The 21670-nt window shown below is 43.9% G+C and overlaps 1 protein-coding gene across 4 annotated transcripts; it reads right to left on the reverse strand.

Moving 5' to 3' along the window:
• Positions 1–2719: 2719 nt before the first annotated feature.
• LOC309531169 (interferon alpha/beta receptor 2-like) lies at positions 2720–21227 on the reverse strand. 4 transcript variants are annotated; one of them, XM_082220512.1, is made up of 12 exons: positions 21083–21227; positions 15696–15792; positions 14733–14791; positions 12156–12197; positions 11902–12022; positions 10620–10691; positions 10294–10374; positions 8727–8899; positions 7720–7862; positions 6932–7094; positions 6572–6693; positions 2720–5731 (listed from the first exon to the last, which is right to left on the reverse strand). In XM_082220512.1, exons 3-12 carry the CDS (start codon positions 14773–14775, stop codon positions 5003–5005), a joined length of 1689 nt encoding a protein of 562 aa, XP_082076638.1. In that variant the 5' UTR covers positions 14776–14791; positions 15696–15792; positions 21083–21227; the 3' UTR covers positions 2720–5002. The 4 variants fall into 4 exon arrangements, with proteins under 4 accessions (XP_082076638.1, XP_082076639.1, XP_082076636.1 ...); XM_082220513.1 differs by lacking the exon at positions 21083–21227 and adding an exon at positions 18760–19695; XM_082220510.1 differs by lacking the exon at positions 21083–21227 and adding an exon at positions 16527–16553.
• Between the last annotated feature and the right edge of the window lie 443 nt (positions 21228–21670).

Here is a 21670-nt window from a genome sequence, read left to right on the forward strand (position 1 = left end):
ACCAATGAGACGGAAACATGGAAGGTGCCTAAAGAAGCCAGGGTGGCTATCTAAAGAACTTTTAACTGAATTAAGATTAAAAAAGGATGTGTACAAAAAATGGAAAAGGGGGGAAACCACCAAAGAGGAATTCAAACAAATAGCCAGCACGTGTAGACACAAAGTCAGAAAAGCTAAAGCACAGAATGAACTCAGGCTTGCTAGAGAGGTTAAAAGCAACAAAAACAAAAAAGGCTTTTATGGGTATGTTCGTAGCAAAAGGAAGAACAAAGAAACAATGGGGTCACTCAGAGGAGAAGATGGTGAAATGCAAACAGGGGACACAGAAAGGGCTGAACTCCTCAATGCCTTCTTTGCCTCAGTCTTCTCCGATAAAGAAAACAATGCCCGACCTGAAGAATTTGGAGCAAATGATTCAGCAAAGGAAACACAGCCCAGAATAACTAAGGAGATAGTACAAGAATATTTGGCTAGTTTAGATGTATTCAAGTCTCCAGGGCCAGATGAACTGCATCCAAGAGTATTAAAAGAACTGGCAGATGTGATCTCAGAACCACTGGCAGTCATCTTTGAGAATTCCTGGAGAACAGGCGAAGTCCCGGCAGACTGGAGGAGGGCAAATGTTGTCCCTATTTTCAAAAAGGGGAAAAGAGAGGACCCAAATAATTACCGCCCAGTCAGTCTGACATCAATACCAGGGAAGATTCTGGAGCAGATCATTAAGCAAACAGTCTGTGAGCACCTAGAAAGGAATGCTGTGATCACCAATAGTCAGCATGGATTTCTGAAAAATAAGTCATGTCAGACTAACCTGATCTCGTTTTTTGACAGAATTACAAGCCTGGTAGATGAAGGGAACGCAGTGGATGTAGCCTACCTTGATTTCAGCAAGGCATTTGACAAGGTGCCCCATGATATTCTTGTAAAGAAGCTGGTAAAATGTGGTCTTGACTATGCTACCACTCAGTGGATTTGTAACTGGCTGGCTGACCGAACCCAAAGGGTGCTCATCAATGGTTCCTCTTCATCCTGGAAAAGAGTGACTAGTGGGGTGCCACAGGGTTCTGTCTTGGGCCCGGTCTTATTCAACATCTTTATCAACGACTTGGATGATGGACTCAAGGGCATCCTGATCAAATTTGCAGATGACACCAAACTGGGAGGGGTGGCTAACACCCCAGAGGACAGGATCACACTTCAAAACGACCTTGACAGATTAGAGAACTGGGCAAAAATAAACAAGATGAATTTTAACAGGGAGAAATGTAAAGTATTGCACTTGGGCAAAAAAAATGAGAGGCACAAATACAAGATGGGTGACACCTGGCTTGAGAGCAGTACATGTGAAAAGGATCTAGGAGTCTTGGTTGACCACAAACTTGACATGAGCCAACAGTGTGACGCGGCAGCTAAAAAAGCCAATGCAATTCTGGGCTGCATCAATAGGAGTATAGCATCTAGATCAAGGGAAGTAATAGTGCCACTGTATTCTGCTCTGGTCAGACCACACCTGGAGTACTGTGTCCAGTTCTGGGCACCACAATTCAAGAAGGACACTGACAAACTGGAACGTGTCCAGAGGAGGGCAACCAAAATGGTCAAAGGCCTGGAAACGATGCCTTATGAGGAACGGCTAAGGGAGCTGGGCATGTTTAGCCTGGAGAAGAGGAGGTTAAGGGGTGATATGATAGCCATGTTCAAATATATAAAAGGATGTCACATAGAGGAGGGAGAAAGGTTGTTTTCTGCTGCTCCGGAGAAGCGGACACGGAGCAATGGATCCAAACTACAAGAAAGAAGATTCCACCTAAACATTAGGAAGAACTTCCTGACAGTAAGAGCTGTTCGACAGTGGAATTTGCTGCCAAGGAGTGTGGTGGAGTCTCCTACTTTGGAGGTCTTTAAGCAGAGGCTTGACAACCATATGTCAGGAGTGCTCTGATGGTGTTTCCTGCTTGGCAGGGGGTTGGACTCGATGGCCCTTGTGGTCTCTTCCAACTCTATGATTCTATGATTCTATGATTCTATGATTCTATGATTCGTATTGGTTTCAGTATTATACTGCTTATTTCACCAAACACCATGGAAAAGTGATCATAAGCCCCCTTTAATTCAGGATATAGCTAGTGACCAGATTACTTTCTTGCTACAATTAATTATTTTTATTAATATATTTCTAGCACCCCCCTTTTCAGGGCAAGCTCTGATAATTAGACTGCCATTGACGTGGGCCTGTTTCTCAAATGTGCCTGCTTATTTCTATGTGGGCTTCCAACTGGCTTTCATTTTACTTGAACCACCATTTCAAAGCAACCCTGGGAGATTTGGCACACACGGCAGTATGAGGTTGAGTATTCCTGCAGCTAAACCAGACCCTGGTCCATGTTATCTTATTAAAGCAAAGTCACATCTAGCCAAGCAAGCATGAAGGCTATGTATAATGTGCAATGTCATAGAGTGTGGTATTCACTTGTGCTGACTGCATTGTATTATTATAACTATTGCTTACTATTTTGTGAAATACACAGACACAGGGCAATATCAAACTTTTACTCAGAGTTGGTCTACTGAAATTAATGAACATGGCTAAGTTAGGTCTATTCGTTTCAGTAGGTCTCCTCTGTGTAAAATTAGCTGTGCAACTCAGTTTTCCCAATAGATTAGCCCATGCCTTCCTCACAAAGGGTTATGTACCACAAGGAAAATGAAGTGAACAAAATAATTTCAGATTACTTTAGTAAAACTTATGTGCAAAGTGAGTACAGTTATGATACTTAAAGACATACAAAATTATTAATTCTTTAAAATAGGTACAGAGAAAATACATATAATACTGAGGTAACTGCAAGAACTTCCGCTGGGTAAGAAAATATTCTGGCATTATTTTTCCTTAGTCCAGTTATGGCAAGAACTTCAACCTGCTCTTTCAAGTACTGGACAGCAGGTCTGCTCCCATGAAGCAGGCAATTGTTCTCAGAATGCTCAGAAATCACACAGAACATTGCAAGGAAGGGTGGTCCTCTTTCCCACTGTGAAGGAATGAAACTGTTTAAACCATTTTGTGTCCTGTTTGGGGTTGTTAAAGAGTTTTAGTTTGTTCTGACAAGGAGGATCAGAAGATCACAGAAAAGTCCACTGTTCAGTCCAAGAACCTGACATCTAAGAGGAAAATAAAACCTAAACACTATTGTAGGAGAAGTCCCAAGAAATTACACAAAAGAGAAACCGAAAAAGAAGTCTCCTGCCTTTCTGACTGCCCAAAATGTTGGGAGGATACATTTAAAATAACGCGTGCAAATAAAGCTTGCAAAGAATGCTAAAATGAAGAAAAATGCTAACAGGCTGCTATGCATCCAGACTCCAGGAACAGAAGTTGCCAAACACTGGCATAGTTTAGGCCAGGTTTAGCTGGATGCTTTCCCCCATGTTGTTTTCATTTCCTGTAATGGTTAATGTTCAAGCTGTTTTAAAATAAGCCCTTCCTGTGCCTCTGCATGGAACATCTTTACAGTAACTGTTTAGAGAGCTGCTATACAAATCCATTGAGCAAAAGTTACATTTGTTTTGCTCTAACTGTGTATGGCATGGCTATTCACTCCATGCCTTCTTGCCTTATTTATTTATAAAAATGATTTATATACCATTGTATTATTTAAAAAATCACAGCAGTTTACAACAATATAAAAAAACCCCATACAGTAAAACAATAAAAAAGGTAAAACGAAGTTAAGGCAAAAATAATTAAAAACAACCGTCAGTACAGCATTGTGGGGGATATACTCTTCAATTGCCTGCACAGGCCAGGTGGAATAGAAACATTTTCATCAGGCGTTTAAAAGTTGGCACAGAAGGCACTCACTGAATCTCTCTTGGCAGAGTAGGACTGGGTTGATCACACTAAAGGCTCGCATTCGTGAGCCTACCACTAAGCTATACAGAAGTTGCCTGACCAGAAATAAGGCCAGTGGCTACTGCCCACTTCAGGGACAATGTGGAGCAGACAAATGGTGATTAAACACATCTCTGCTCAAAATCCCTCTCCCCCTGCACAGAGTAGCTGCAACAAGCTTTTTAGACCCAACAAGGTTATAGCAGGGGCCCAGTACATTCATCATCCATCAGCCGTTATTTCTGTGTTCAACATGATGATCTTGCACAGTACGAAGAGGGCCGTAGTCTTGATTACAGGAATGTTGAGGGAAATGTCTTCACATTAAATGGTTTTAAACTTCATGCAACTCAAGGGTGTTACGAAGATGGCAACATCCATTCCAAACCATTGCTACAATCAGATTCTCTAGAATGAGAAACTGATAAAAGATTATCCCACTACGACAGGCAGGAAGAGTTCAAGGACAATAGTATACCTTTTTGCCTCCTTTCTAACCACATCGCTGGAGCCCTTGTCAAGCAAAGGATCACACAGAACCGGTTTAAAGCTTGCCAATAATATAAGGAAGGGTGAGAGTTACTTCATCCTCATAAAGAAAAACAGACATAGGTACAAATAGGACCAGTGAAAAAGGACAACTGAAGTGCATGTCCAAGTGTGAGTTGACAGATATTAAATGTGATGGCAGTAAACATTCCGGTTCACAAAATAAACTGAGGTATAGATAAAGGGCTATGAACCGTGGGGGTCTAAAAGATCACTGGCAGGAAAACAGGAGAACCATTCTGGAACAATTACCAGCAAAGTGTTGTATCATGCCTAAGAACACTTGATGATCAAGCGCAATGGTTGATCATTGTAACAAGAGAAATTCATCCTCAAGACAGGCAAGGTCGCTGTTATTTTGGAAGACAATTAGTCCATGGGATTGCCAAAAACCAATGAAGAGCATACCATATTAATGCTACAGAAATTAACAACAGCGCTGCATTTTCATATGTACTTGTACAATAATGATAGCATTAGACAGCAGATCCCACCCAGTCCCATGACATGGGAATACATTGTTTTACTGGAAGCTGAAAAATGCTAACTTGAGCATTCATTGATTCATCTGCTCATGTATTCACCAACACAGTCCGATTCTGAATCCGATGACTCACTTTCTCCAGACCCATTAGAATTTTGCCAGGAACAAGAGAGGTTAGGAATGTCAGAGTTCTGCATTTCTAGCGCATCAGTGAAATGTTTCAGTTCAAATGCATCAGAAATACACAACTCTTTCGAGTCTGCTGCATCCTCTTCGAAAGGGCTTAATGTTGAAGGAATGTCCATATTTTTGCCAGATATTCCTAGCACCACAGTATTTAAGTTTACGTTGGAACAGCTGCTGCACTCCAGGTCTGGCTCATTAGGGGAGTCCACTTCAGGAGAAGGATGAAATATTTGAATTGTTGGGCTTTCTTCTTTGCTAATATCATTCTGAAGGTTTTCTGCTTCAGCATCTACAGGTTTAGGCATTTCACTTGGAGCAGATGAGCAGCCGATGAGCAGAAGCTTTTCTGTTTCATCATCCTGGGGGTCAGCTATTGTACTTGTAGTGGATGAGCAGTCTAGGGACGGTGGCTCTGCGCTGTCCTCCTGCGAGCAGGACTTTGAAGTCTGCCCCAAAAAACCACGTGCAGTATATAAATCATCATTTCCAGCAACGCTTTCACTGTCCTCTTCATCGGAATCGTATCCACATACTTTTTTTTTACTTTGTTGGGTGACCTGGACGGTGTGCACTTCTTCCGGTTCTGATTTAAAAAGGGAATAGTCTAATTTTGGTGTGATGCTCTGAAAAGAAAAACAATTTTGAAATTTACAGATGGGAAAAATAAAATAGATGCCTTCAAAAAAGATAGGGGTGTGATACATAGTTGAATATTAATATTAATAAATGTTAATTGGATGTCAATATTTTGGCCTTAATCCTGAAACCCTCGACAGATGTAAGAATCTTTTGGCTTTCATTGGAATTTGCTTCCATTTTCAATAAAGGGGGTTTTGTTGAAAAAGCCCTGAACAGTCTGGTTCTTTCTTCACTTATTTATTCCAGCTTTTTATGGTCTTGAGGCCAGATACCCAGGACACAAGGCTAAATGTAAATGTTGTGGTGCTGTTGATTACAAGTCCTATCAACAACAACAACAACAACAACAACAACAACAACAACAGAATATTCAAACACAATAAAACATCAAACATTAAAAACTTCCCTAAACAGGTCTGCCTTCAGATGTCTTCTAAAGGTCAGACACAGTAGTTGTTTATTTTCTTGACATCTGATGGGAGGCCATTCCACAGGGCGTGCGCCGCCACCAAGAAGGCCCTCTGCCTGGTTCCCTGTTACCTCACGTCTCGCAGTGAGGATCAAGTGTTAACAGGATAGAGAAACTGGTCAGATTATTTGTCCATCACTGACAGCAGCTCTCCAGGCAGAGAGGGCAAACTCTCATATCACCTGACCCTATGAAACTGGCATTGACCCTGGGACTGACCCTTAGGTCTTTTCAACAATGAATGTTTCATGAAAAGAAGATAGAAAATAAATAAAATTCTATATACATACATACATACAGTAGAGTTTATTAAGCTATTTATCTTAAAAAAAGAATCCGTCTGAAGGGTACATACCAAGACGCTTGGCCATTTCCTCCATCTCAAGCAAATAACACCGGTTTTATACAGGACAAATTGAATGAGTAGTACTGCCAACGATATTAATATGCCCAACAGCGCTGGTAATATAATATGACCTGTAAGATAAAAAGAAGGTGATTAAAGAAAAGTGAATATGGGGGCTATTGTGAAATACTCTGGTTTTATTGGGCACACAGAGCACTAGATTACCAAAATTCATAATAATTTTTTTTAAAAAAACCATTACTTGAAATACTAAAATCAATAATCTATTATTAGGTTTTTTTTAATTAAGAAAATAATAATTTTAAATTAATTCTCTGCACCCCCTCCCCACCCCTTAATTCATTATACCTGATATATTACTGGAGCTGAGTATAAGGCATTTGGGGACAGACGGAGCGCACTGATTATTTAGACTTGTTCTCACATCAACAGCAATACAATAATTTGTATTGAAACTCAAATCTCCAATGACAGTGTGGAAACTCTCTTGTCTCGTTGTATTGATAACACGCTAGAAAAGAAGAAGAAAAAGACTGACAATTGAATGTGGGGATAATTACACTAGCCTATGTCATGGGCTATTGAAAGGATACCTATGAAAATGTTCCCTAAAGTGCTCTGGAAACACAAAAAGCTATATATAAGTAACATTATCATTTCTGTTCATCTGCTAAATATTTGCCTTGCCAATTCTTCTTGCAGCAACAATGCAAAGGCACAGCAATACCAACGTAGCCTCCGGCCTTTGGACTCTGCTGGTTTAGCTGCTGCTATGCCCAATCCTCAAGTACTGGCATGGGAAGTGGTCTACCCTATTAATCCAAAACATCTCAATCCAGCAATTCCTGCTGGGACTCCAACAATATATACAGCCCTTCTGGTCTATCTGAATGTCAACAGTCACAGAAAGGGCAAAACATGGGGAGCTGCCCTCTCCATTGAAGTGAATGGGTGAAACCCACCCAGACAGGAACTCTAGGCCTGCCTTGGAGGATAGGCAGGGCTATGGATCAGGAAGCAGAACCATTAAGTTTGGATATACCTGAACTAGAAACAGAAATAGCAGCTTTCTTACAGATGAAGTGAACTAATTTTGATACTGTCTACCATTTCCCTTTTAATCATAAGCAACCGACCTTTTCTTTGACATTGTCTCTTATCACTGTGACCGTATAATCAAGCTCTTGGTATACATGAAGTAACGAGGCTGAAAGTTTCACTGTCACGTTTGCGCAGCTTGGACAAGCAGAAATCTCAAACTGGGGTGGTGTTAGGCATGCTGTTGAACAAAGAAAGGAAGAAAAGAAGGAATCAATGTGATTGGGAAGCTCTGCTCTAGAGAAATTAATGAAATTACAATCCAATGCACTACTAACTTGGACATAAGATCTCAAATGAAATGATACAACTTTCTCCCAGGTATGCTTCTTTCAGAGTGAAGGCTAAATAGGTACGACGGGGCTTCTATTGATTATAAATTTCCCCAAACCGAACTTTAAGCCTCTTAGCTTGTTGGCCTTCAGCCTTCTTTGATCCTCATTTCTGCTCCCGAAAGCCTGCTCTGAATACGGCACCTAGTCCTGTGTTCTGATCTTAGTGGGGTGTCACACTATTGCCATTCATTCCATTGAAAAGCAAGAGGATGCCCATAGAGAGCTGGAGATAAAGCTTGTCAGGATCTCGGGACCTCTTGGCACTTAAAGAATAATGATCTAAATAACTGAAAATAATACACTGAAGAAGGAGCGAGTCTTGGGGGTTTGGGGGGCTAGAATTGCATCAGGTTGCTGGTGCCAGGGCTCTGCATGCTCTGGCACCGGGGGGCGGTGAGCAGGTGGAGGCGGGGCTGGCACACGTCCCAGGGGCGTGGCGCACTGCTCGCAGTGGGAGGGTGCATGGCACGTGTCCGGGGGGGCAGCCATGATGGTACCTCCCTCTCCCATGGTGCCAGTGGTAGTGCGTTCCCTCCGCACGTGGGGCAGGGCACTGACAGCTTTGGAGCCTGCTGGGAGCTGACCTAGTGGGGGTTGACAACTGGCCTCTACCTTCTGCCTTGGCCAGTGTGAAACCTGCGTGGTTGACAAGGACTTATAGGAAGCATAAGGTACGTGCTTCAAACATAAATAAGGAGCAAATTACTTACTGTCAGCATATGGACTGAACTGAATAGCTGAATAATGTACTCCACTTTCTGTGACCTGATCCACTACAATTATGTATGCCTTGCAGGGATCTGTGAACTCTTTTGTCAAGTTACAGAATGAACGTGTGATATTGGAACACTCTGCGACAATCTTCATATTCGGTCTGGGATAACTGTAAATGGAAACAAGGAGGAGCCAATCAGTACTTCCCAACTGGATATAAAGCAGAAATTCAAAAGCGTCACATGAAAGTTGTCCAGAATGCCGGAGTGAGATCAAGCATATATTTACTCACCCTCATTCCCTAATTTGATATGAAGTGTCCCATTCTGTGAGAAGGATGTCAGTGCAAATGTACATTTGGTGGCTTTTCAAATACTGTGGTACCTTGGTGACGTCATGGGGGAGCTTCCAGTTGTATTTGCATCAACAAGCTCCTCCCATTGGTTGTTAACCCTGTTATGACTCCCGGCTGTGTGGGGTGGAGTCGTGTATTGCTGTTTAATCCAATGCCTAAGCCAATACTACTCACATGCTGTAACCAATAAAAGTTGTGGCCTAATTTTGCCCATTAACCTAAAATAATGTGTCTGTGTGTCTTATTATAATTCTATGCGGGTGGAGGGTGCTCGACTCACAAATGCTTCCTTTGGACTCCTCTACTGCCACCTCCAGTGATGAGAAAAGGGCAGAGGGCTGTATTTGTGGGTGGGCAGAGTGAGAGAGATGGCTTTTAGGTCTGTGGGAAGGCAGTGCAGGAGGGGCAATTCCTCTCTTAGCGTGCAGATGACTCAATATTTATCCAGTTTATGGATGCATCTCCCCAGCCAATACAAAGGTCTTGTCTATCTCCAGAACCAAGTAGCTCCTTCCCTCTGCTCTTTCTTGCTCAGTTCCTACTAACGGTTGCCTTTCTCATTTCCATCCTGTGTTTCTTTGCCACAAACATCCCAAGACCATCTCTTCTTTACAGGGGATAGGGCAGTGGTGTCCAAACTTTTTTCAAAGAGGGCCAGATTTGATGAAGTGAAGGGCTGTGACGGCCGACCCAAAGTTGTTGCCCCTTTTTTAGGATTGAAGTTGTTGACCTTTTTAAAGGATTTTACCCCAGGAAATAAACTGCCCACAGGGGCCTGATTAAATTGACCGGCAGGCCAATAGAGGAAAACAGAGGTGTATATTTTTCTCAAGCTGCACCACTCGGACTTGGGCTCCAGCCAAGACTGAACACTGTAGTTCAAGTTAGTCCTCTAGGCTGCAGTACTTCCTGAGTATTGTCAGCTGGACCCAAAGCCAACCCTTGTGTACCAGGCCACATTAAGGCATAGCCAAGGGCTGAAGAACCTGGGGCCCTCCACATGCTCACCAGCCCAAGCCCACACAGCAGATGGTAGAGAATGATGGGTGTTTGAGTTGAGCAAGATGTGGAGGGCCTCAGGTTTCCTGCCCTTACCCTAGCCTTGGAGTCTGCGTCTCAGCCGCTGCATCTCATCTTGTGTGAGGACTGTGCCCAGTTCCTACCATATTGCCTTGGATCTCAACATCTGCTTGCCTTTGAGTGCTTACCGGTCTTTGCCACTTTTGGACCATGCACCAGCTGGACAAATGGCCAGCTCCCCAGATACTGGAGCCTCATTTTGCTGGGACCTGGCAAGAAGGAGAAGAGAGGGTGTCTGTCTGAAGCAAGTTCCCAGGGGAGAGCAACCCCCAAACATAATTTCTTTTCCAGGACCAGCTACCAATTGCTCCTAGAATTCAATTACTTGTGCTTCCATTCAGAAACATGTTAGATTTCCCCTGGGAATTTGCCCCCAAGTTTGCCCTGATTGGGAAACGTCACAAGGACAAACATATACGTATGAGTACTGACTACTAAAATATGCCTTACTTACTTGGACTTACTGAAAGAAGAATCATGCACCTGGTTTCTTCCCGCTGATTTTGATAGCCAAGGACAAACTGAGCTTTCAAAGGGGAGAGAAGCATATTGGAGGATTAATTTATTGTTATCTGTCTCCTGTGAGGAACTCTGTAGGAAGATCAGCCTGCGACTCTTCCCTTATGTTAGTTTATGTGCAAATCAGATAATGTACTTTGTTAATTGACCAAACAGAGGGGTGTTTGCTTCCTAATGGCTAAATGCTGTCACCTCACCCAAGTCCAGGTCTCATCTCTCTTACCTTCCTGAGAACTATGAGGCAGACTTGAGTCACAGCTGGTTATTATAGCTGCATCAATAGGAAACACAAACCTGAAATGGCTGTTCTCCTATGAGGCCTCAGCACAGCTTGATACCTAAATAACAGTTAGTGCAGCCTCATGTGAATGTCTGGTTCTGAATCTTTTCTATTTTGTTTCCATGCTGACCATTTCATGACTGCTGTATTAAGACTGCAGTCAGATGCCCACTTGCTTGGGACTCTCATTGCAATGAGACTGACTTCTGAGAAGATGTAGAAAGGATAGCACTGCAGGTCTATTGCAGCAAGACCAACAAAGAGTCTTGTAACATTTAGGAAACTAAGTAAATTACTATGGGATAAATTTTCATGACTGAGAATCCACTTTACCAGAGGCATCAAATGCCAGCCCAGCTACCAGTCAGATGTGGAAACAGGCCCAATCCAGCCCCACCTGTTGTTCCAAACTGGAGTTGTCACAGCAACAAAACACAATTTTCCTGCCCCTGACCCCACCTTCCACCCTAGCTGGTGAAATCAATGGGACTCTGGATGTGGTGTGGCTTTGTCACTCTGCCAAGCCCCACTGCCATCCCACTGGGGTCCGGATTGCACTCTTATTCTTGTTAGCACCCCCCCCCCCCATTATCGCTGTTAATTTGCATCCATCAAAGTTTGGCTTGACTTAGCACGTATTGCACTTAATGATCATGTGACCCCACATGTGCAGGTTTCCCCCTCTATAGCCATGTGTATAGATATCTTCTAAGGATAATAGTTCATGCCTCTGATAAAGTGGAACACAGTCTGCAAAATCATATGCCATATCAAATCTGTTAAGTCTTTAAGCTGCCAGAGAACTCTTGGTTTCTGTTCTTCATATGACAGGACCTTAACTAGAAACATCCAAACCAATAATGATCTTGTACCAAATATCAGTCATTCGTAATAATTTACAGAACGTGGGAATATATTTTAGGAAAAGCATAGGTACCTTCTCTCTTTATACATCACATTGTAGCATGTGGCTGTCCCTGTGTTATTTCCAGCTTCCCATGTTAAAATGTACTCAAAATCCTCTGCCTTCATTTTCAACTTGAGTTCAGCAGATGTTTCTTGTGGGGCAAAATAGAATGTACAAAGTTTATCGATCATACATGATGAAATAGCTGTGTATCTTGCTGCTCATTCCCAACAAAATACAATGTGAACCTGGCAGCAAATGTTAAGTACTTTGAAAATACTTACCAATTAAATTGCACAGAGCAGAAATCAGAGCACCGATGTACACTATAAATTAAAACAATATATACATGAGGGGGGGATAAAATCTGTTCAATGCAGAAAACATACATAACACTGTTTGTATGCCGAGTGGAATGTACTTCCTGGGAAAAGAACTCAAAAGACAATATTTGTTGCTATCTCTCCAAATGGAGGTGGAAGTGGACTTTTGGAGAAGTTTGAAAATGTGTGTTAAGTCAGGGCGATCTTGGGCAGGGCTAGTCACCTCTATTCCCCCTCTCCTCCTCTATGGCTCTTAGTTCTAAGCAATCTATACCCCATCTCCTTCCAACCCCACATTTCAATCTTTCTCCTTTCTAGTTTTTACATCTCTAATTGTGTCCAAAGTATTTCAAGTTTCTGTATATTCAGCTATCAATATAAATCATGCCATAAGTACAATGTAAATTAGCATAATTTATTCTGCAGGTTCAAATTTCTGTTTGTGTGGACCATGGGGAGGTGGTTGTTGTTGCAATCAGAGCAGACAGATCCCACCCACAAAGAAGTACTATAGGTTCTGCATGGGGACCCCCATAGCTGGTTGGGGTGAGAACATGCACAGCATCTGCTCAGATAGGGTGAAAAGTATACACCCAGTGTGGTGTAGTGGTTAAGAGGGGTGGACTCATAATCTGGCAAACTGGGTTCACTTCCCTGCTCCTCCACATGCAGCTGCTGGGTGACCTTGGGCCAGTCACACTTCTCTGAAGTCTCTCAGCCCCACTCACCTCACAAGAGGGTTTGTTGTGAGGGAGGAAGGGAGAGGAGATTGTTAGCTGCTTTGAGACTCCTTAAGGGGAGTGAAAGGCGGGATATCAAGTCCAAACTCTTCCTCTTCTTCTTCATACATATCTATGAGTTGCTAGTGTTAAGTCAGAACCCTTAAAAGGTGGTGGCCTTTCTCCTTCCCCAACATCACACTTGTAACAGAAGACTTGCTAAATATTGGCCTTTCTGCTCCTTTTATTTAGTTTCATGCTGCCAGATGGTTGTTAGGGTCCTTCGCCAAAAGCTGCTTTGCCTTACCCATTTTACTGTTTCTATTTAAGCATATGAACCAACAACCCTAGATTTTGAAGAATTATCTCTGTCTGTCATCAATGCTTTAAAACAGGGTAGATGTGCTGCTTTTGAGAAAGTGGCTGAAAGGGGTTACAATGGATGAGATACTCAAAGGATGGTCAAACAGTGTGGGGAAGAGGAATTTCAGTCTGACAGGGTGTAAATAACTATGGGTAGCACTTCAGTGAAATGACCTCCATTTCATACTATAGTATCTCTATATACAAAGTTTCCTGTTTATTATCTGTAGGACGGCACATATCACATTTAATTTATAGGATATTTTCATACCAGTTCTCCATTTGTTGATATGTATTAAATAATGTATTGATCCTCCAAGCAGTATTTTTTGGAAATGGTACACAAATCACCAAAAAACAAAGATCCGGTGCAATACATGTTAAAGCCTGATTTGAGCATGCCCTTCCTTTTCCTCATTCTTTTTTCAAAAAGAAACATCATAAACACGTGTAAACAGCATTGGCTAAGGGGACTATGTGAACCAGAAGCAGGACTGCAGATCTATTCAGATGGGACTTTTTACCTTTATACTATCAGTACTGCAGTGGATCTCAATCTGAAGTACACCTTTAACAGCAGTGTTAATTCTGCCAGTCTGCAGAATCAAAGGGCAATAAGTGCTGTGTCACCTCAGGGGCTGAGGCCACCATCCCACAAAGCTGTGTTGTGTTTGCTTAAAGAGGAGAACTGTGCATACAGCTGAAGGCGCCATTTAAGTTTATACTACAACTACATACAAAAATGAGCAGGGAAACTAGCTGGGCAGTTCAGCTGTGAAAGTAGTTGCATTAAAATAAAAAAATACACCTCCAAAAAAGAGGTGCAACCACCTTATTATGCCACTCATCTGAAAGACTGCAACATAATTAACTGAAACGGGAGGGGAGGGTCATTGGCTCTAATTCGTCAGATGGAGAATGCTTCTGCCTAACATAGCTCATACTGCAGTAAAATTACTTAAGTCTCTCTTATATTATTTTAACAAGAGAAAGTCCAAAAACTGACAAAGAATGGCTAAAACGCCTTTCAAAAACAGGAATGCCATTGTTGCAGGACTCCTGACACAACCGTGATGTTACAGGTGTTTCCTTGTGGTTTCAAGCAAAAACCACAAATTTAGTGAAACTTGCTTCTGAGTAAACACGCACAGGATGAGGCTGCACATTCCTTAGGTGTATCACATTGACCTAAATGGAATTTTTGAATGCTTAATTTTGTCTTTGTGATTCCATCTCTCTTAGTGACTGAACACAAGTACATTTTCCCCTTATGTCAAGAGACTCAGGCAGTCTCAATGTATTTTCACGTCTTGGTGAAAGTTGTCTTCACTGAGCCATCTATGATTAGCAGAAGTTAATAATCAAATTTATTTGACAAAGAAAAAGAACCTGTAGCTGAGACAAGAAAGGAGGGTTGGGAGCCTAAACTATTAAATTATTTCTAGACTGAACTCACCAAATTTGTAGAAATGTAGTGGTCCCATGAAAAATTCCATCATAGTTTAAAACCGCATCCTAGAAGCAGGAAGAGCACAAACAAACAGGATGCAGATGCATTTAAGATCAATGAGGGGCAGTACAAAGCTCAGAATACAAAGAGGATCTTCAAATTTTAAAAACAGGCATTCAGGCAGGCAGTAAAACAAGCTTTCTGCTCTGTACGAGACAGAGTTCTTTTCTGCTTACAATGGGAAACAGCTTTTTTGATGAATTCTGAGAGTACACTAAAGGATCCTCTTTCTTCTGTTTATAGCCTAGTGTATTAGCAAATCGCAAGTACAGTTCCCTGAAAGAGCTTATACAATATCTGCAGAATAAATGTGTGGCGCAACCACAGTTGCAGAGTCGGCAAGTTCAATGATTTGCTTTCCGTGTCTAAACTTACAGCAACTCTAAGGATATGGGGGCAAAGTCTCCAACCTTCTCTCGTTTTGGAGGGGGCGTGTGTTAAAATTACCCTTACACAGTTTTCACTTAATACTCACCTTCAGCCATGATTGGGAGGGCCAAAAGGTGGACCTAACCCGATGGCGGCAGCATCACCACCAAATATCAGAATGGTGTGGAGGCAGGTGGAGGTCAGGGTTGTGCAGGAGCCCTGCCAGAAGCATCTTATTGTTTCCATTTGCGTACCTCCACAGCCGTTGCCTTGCTACTCTCCCGCTCTGCCCTAGTACCAGGCAGTGATGCTGCTGCTGCTGCTGCTGCTGCTGCTTAGAGGCCAGGCCCACAACAGCTCACCTCCCTGCTGGCTACTCCTGGATTCAACTGAGTAGATTTGTTATTGGGAAAATGGCAGAAGTTGAGAATCAAATTTATTTGGCAAAGAAGAAGCAGGAGCCTCTGAAGGCTGCTCAAACAAGAAGCAGGTGAAGTGATAGGGACCCAAAGAGCTCAATTCTTTCTAGGTTTAACTCACCAGGTTTGCAGAAATGCAGTGGTCCCATGGAAAGTGCCATCATAGTTTAAAATCACATCCTACTGGGTGATCCCTACTGCTGACGTAACTCTTGCATCTGCAATCAAATGAAACTCTTTTCAGATAAAAACACTGTTCAAGCGGAACGGTTAACACTAAAATACAGTGTAACATCTTTAGCCTGACTTCTCAGGAGGCAAAGTTACTGGCAGGCTTGGAGTATTCTTGTACACACAATACAGTTTGGGATTTTCCTTAACCAGGTACTCCTTTGTCAAATGGGAAATCAACCTTGTGCCTATTCCCTTCATAGGGTTCAGGAACAGCTGAAACACAGCATGTAAAAATAACCAACGAAATTGGACAACAGGTAAACACATCCACATTCAGAAAGAATATTAGGTCATTAACTATGGTTCAGCAAATGATCCTGTACATGAGATGTCATACCGGCACTCATAGGCTCAGCTCTCCTGCTTTACTCCTCATTCAGTCAAGTGAGAATACAAACTATGGTGTTACTGCCTTTGTGTTACTTTTGAACCAGCACATTTAGTTCTCTCCAAACCATGATCTGACCCTAAGCTTTGTTCTTGGCTTCTGAATGTTGATTTGTTTGCGATAAATAAATCTCAAGCATGGCTTTAGATGTGGTTTGTGATCCTACTCATTTAAGGAAGGAGAAAACAGAAGTGCTCTATTCACCGGCATGGAGCTTGTGCACAGGGTTTATTTAATCATAGTTAATGGCTTAGCATGACATCTAAATTCAGCCCATATGATAAACAGGTAATCTTTTACTTTAGTTTATGACACACATTTTGTAAATGCCTTCACAGTAGGCCAGTGTAATGGTTCTAGGGCAGTGTTTCCCAACCGGTGTTCCGCGGCACACTAGTGTGCCGCGAGACGTTGCCTGGTGTGCCGTGGGAGGGAGGCGGGCGAGTCGGACGGCGAGAGGCAGGGCGGCGGCGGCGAGGAGAGGCCGCCCAGCGCGGGGCTCTCGCCGTCTGCCTGCCTGGCTGCCTGCGTGGCGCTGACGTCACGGGGCTGTAACGTGCCCCACATAGGCACACGCGGGGCGGTGAGCAAGCTCCCTCCCACATCCCATTGCCACTCGCTTCGGCCGGCCTACTGGGCTGTCGCAGGCGGAAGGCCTGCGCATGCGCGAGGTTTTCGCGCCTTCGGGATTCCCTTCACGCCTTCCTCCTCCCGGGTCCTTGAGAGCGCGGGAAGCGGCAGCGCGAGACCGGCGTTGAGCCTGGTAGGTATTGCGCTTGCCAAGGCAGTCATTTGGGAAATGAAAACTTGCAAAGCAAGCAACCAGTTCAATCTGAAGTACGTGTATGCTTAATATCCTGTATCTGAAACCTGTTCTGCCCCCTCCCCCACACTTGGTGCCATTTTCATCTTCACATGCAGCAGAGTAAGTTGACCCAGAATAGTACCAATTCAGATGGCAGATGGGAGAATGACAGTGCTGAATGCTTTCCCATGTAGAACAGTCCCTGCAAATAAAAACCTAGCATATTTGGAAGAGGGATGCTAGCCTAACCATTACCTTCTATGCTGTTACTATTTTTTTATTTTTTTTTACATAAGTAAAAAGTGACCTTTCCCCATCTGGCATGGTGGTGTGCCTCGAGATTTTTTTCATGAAACAAGTGTGCCTTTGCCCAAAAAAGGTTGGGAAACACTGTTCTAGGGGTTGCTCGTGTGTAAGCCTGTGCCAACACCTGGATGGGTTGCCTGAGTGAACCTTTTCTGTCCGGACAGCCACTCACCCGTGGCTGTCTCAATCGCTGGCAGAATCCGTCAGTGGGCGTTTCTTAAACTTCTTCCAGCAAAGAAGTTCTTTGACGCCCAGTCTCCTCCTACTCTCCCTGCGCGGAAGCCTTCTGCGCAAGGAGGGCGTAGGCAGCGGAGGACTCTTCCTCTCCCTGCTGGTCCCCGGCAAGGAGTCATGGGACCACCTCGCCGATTCCCCCATCTGCCCCCCTTCTCCACTGGAGCTAAGCTGATTCCCTTCCCCAGAAGATGGGCTGCCTCTCCCAATCCTGGGACGCTCTCTGGGATCCCTCTGGAGCTTGCTCTCTCCCTCTGGCACTGATGGCAGTTCCCTGACAGCCAGTGGTATGGTTCCTTGCGATGTCCTTGACAAGCCCCTGCAAGCTGCAACACCTGTTAACTGCAGCTACACCATCATGCAATTCCTGGGAAAGACTGAAGGGGCAAAATAAATGTTTGTCTCTCTCCCCGCCTGAACTGTTCCTGGCTAGAAGCATAGTCCAGTTTTAAGTTAGCTGTACATGTGTGTAGATTCCTTAGACAACCCAAGTGTGTGCAGGAATGCTTTCTCTCTTTCTGTGAAGTGTGAGAAGGGAGAAATTCCACACTCCTCCATTCTTTCATCAATGCAGCTAGACTTGGTTCCAGAATCCCTCCTGCCACTGCAAATCCCTTCCCTAATCTGAGACTAAGCCAAGTTGGGGGGGGGATATCTACTGCATGATTGTAGCCTGACCCTTAACTTGCTTTGCCCTTTGCTGGTATGCTAGTAGATATGGTAAGGGAGACTCTCTGTTGTGCATTTTTTTTTTTTTTTACTAGCTGACTTTTCTAATAATCTGAGTGCCCTGGATTGTGTAAACACCATTTTAAATATCATTTGTGGATGCACCCTGACAAAAGCTTTGTCCTCTATATCAGCCAGTCCCATTTTCTTTTTAAATCTGATCAGTGAGTGACCCCACATTAAGAGAAGTTAGTAATTGCAGCATAAACTACACCACCTCATATTTTGATGTCTGCAAAAGCATATTACAAAAGGAAGATGTCTAATCTCTGCTTCAGATGTCAGAGAGAAAGAAGGCAGGGAGCCTTTGGAGATTTCTCTCTCCATCGACTTTCCCCCATTCAAATATCTTCAGCCAAGATGAGCTGCATCTCAACACTTCTAGCATAAGCTATTTCTACAGATATCCCTTCTACTACAAAATGAGTCCTGTCCTCTGTTTGAGACTACACTTAAGAAGGCATCAAATTAATTAAACACCAAGCTTACTTTTAAAAACTTTCACATGAGGTGCTTGGTATAAGGTTGAAAGCATCAGGAAAATACCCTGGTTTCTGGTGAAACTCACACATCTAAAGACAATACTGTAATGTTTAAGTAATCACCATTTCCCTTTCACAAGAAGAGACGTAACAGGAAGTGAGTGGCAATGAAACCACAGGGCCTCAATTTTGAGTACAGTAAACACATTTAAAATTGCACTACATGTCTTCCTTTCACATGACAAGCCAACAGCCCTTTGAGGCAAAAGGAATTGTGGTCCCTTCCAACTCTATAATTCTATGATTTTGTGAATATAGAGATTGAACGAAGAAAGCTGTGTATTTCAAAAATGCTCTGTAATGACTTTTAGGATTAAATTAAGCATGGTGGTAGCTGCCATGTTTGCTCATTCACATAAAGCAGAGATACAGATCCAGGCAATGGCCACTCTGCCAGGTGGGCAGGGCCATAATGTCAGGTGAGATAATTTCCTTCACACAATGGCCTGAATTAAAACCAGCCCACAAAATAAAAATTCAGCCATGCAGGAAAGATGCTGAATACAAGCTTCACTTCCCAAGGAACAATCCAATGCTCACTTAAAGCATCTCAATTTTTTCCTTTGCAATGACAACTTTGCCTGTGCCACATCTGACAGCCTATATGACATTAAGTGTGGGGAAGATGACCATGGCTTAAGGAAAACAGATTCATAGACCTAATAGGGCACAAAGGCCAGAGGATCTACACAGTTAATATAAAATTCATACAAGATTCACTGACGTCTTCCCATTAGTGCAGGTCCATAGGTAAGTAGCATGATGAACAAAAACCAATAACGTCCTTCCCAGGGCGTTTTTAGCATAGCTATCCATCCACCGGATTTTTAATGCCTTCCCAACTTTCAGCGAAGGGGGAAATGGGGGCAGCCCCCAAAATCAAAGGGGGGGGGGAGAGAGAGAGAAAACATGGTACTGTACTGAAAAATCCATCTTATTTCAAATAATAACAAATTAAAATGCCTCACACATTTGGTTGAATTAAAACAATTAAATTAATCAACAATTAAAACGCCTCACACATTTGGTTGATGGCAACCTTCTTCAGCAGCAGAGATTAAGGTTACCATGACAAGCTAACTTCTGTTTAGCCTTCTTCAGGAATTTTGGGCAAACACATGCGGGAGAAGGCTTGGGAAGCACATGCAAACCGTGTCTCCAAATCTCTGCACGCGCCCACAGCCCTCCAGAGCTTCCTGTGTTGCAGAGAGAGGTCTGAATGCTTGAACCCTGATAAGGCAGAGTTTGCCCAGATGATTCTAAGCGTCTTCATCTGAACATACAGTATGAGGTTGTTTGGGAAATGGATTGTGTGTGTGTGACCTGTTCCTTCCTCATTATCCGCCCATGGGCAAATACCAGACTAGAATTTCTGTTGTCAGCAGAACCTTAATCTTATACCCCTGAAGAAGGCTGTCAACAAGCAAAAGGCTTGGGCACAATTATTACTTGATTAAGATTCATTTTTCAATACTGTTTCCAGGCTTCTTTTTTTCCTTTTGGATTGCTAGCACAGCCAGAATTTGCCTAGAAGCTAAGCCACACTTGCTAATAGAATAAGAGACTTCTTTAATACCAAATTTATGAGCCGTCTTGTGGCTTCATCCTAGCAGTGAGGTCCAATGCCCTTACTAGCACTTCTGCCTTTCAAACTTAAGCTCACTGAAACCCACTGAAATCAATGGGCTTAAAAACAACAAATAATCTTCTAGGAGGAGCTGTTTCTTTGCTTCTTACACAGATTTTACACCTTGCCCTTCCCTCATTATAGGTCAGGGCAGCTCACAAAACAGAATACAATACAAAATCCAGTCCAGAGAGACTTTAAACACAAGCCAGCAGCCACAAATAACCAGCATTTGGATGGATCATCATCATTAAGGCTTCAGCTCAGGGGATCAGCCCGTTTATTTCAGCTGCCATTTCCTTCGGAAACGGGTCTCCCCACGGAGTTCAAGCCGAGTCCTGCGTGGGAGCACTAAATGGGCGCCCGTTTCGTCCCGCGAGGCGGCGCTAGACGACGCATGAGCGCCGCTATCCCTCGCTAACTTGCTTCCCTCCTTCCCCTTCCTCGCCAGCCTGCCAGGCCCGATCTGTGCGAGGGTCGGCGGAGGAGCCCGGCTTGCCTCGGCCTCCACCGCCTCGCCGAGAAGCTCCAGGCTGCGCGGGGGACCCGCCGAGGCGCAGCCCCAGCCCGACCCCGCCAGCCTCGCTTCCCCCGCGGACACTCGGGCGCCGCGTCCTCGCCTGCCTCCTTCGAAGTGGCTCACCTGGCCGCGCCCGAGCGCCCCGCCGCCGCTCTCATCCCCGCCGCCTGCGCCGCTGCAGCGGCCGAGCCCTCGAGGCTCTCCTCCAGGCGGACGCCATGTCGCTCGCTCGGCAGCCGAGGCGCCTCCGCCGGATCCGAAAGCGAAAACAAAGGGGTCGGGCCGTCAGGGGGGGGAAGGCGGGCCTTTGTCTGCTCTGCTTGCGGGGGGGACGGGACTGACTGGGGCCTGGTTGGAAGGAAGGGTGGGTTTTGTTTCATTCTTCCTCCTGTGTTCATCCCCCTGCAAAAAGCCAGCTTAGTTTAGCGGTCAGGTTTGTAAGGGTTGAGCGACCATTTTTAATGCACACCCTGCTTGCGAGTAACGTTTGAACGAGGTGGTGCGTGTCTTGCTTCTGTTCCCTAGCATCTCTGCCCCGTGTCTGCTAAGCCCGGCTGAGTTCAGGGGGATTTGCAACTAGGTGGGTGATAGGGTTGCAGCCTAATGCCGGAATGTAAGCCTTGTCGTGCGGGTCTTACTTTCATTTATTTGCCGATTATTAAATTTGAGCCCAGGGCAGCAAGCAACAAGCGAGGAAACGGTAACAATGGC

This window comes from Podarcis vaucheri, assembly GCF_965113315.1.
Source record: "Podarcis vaucheri genome assembly, chromosome: 4".
NCBI lineage: Eukaryota > Metazoa > Chordata > Lepidosauria > Squamata > Lacertidae > Podarcis > Podarcis vaucheri.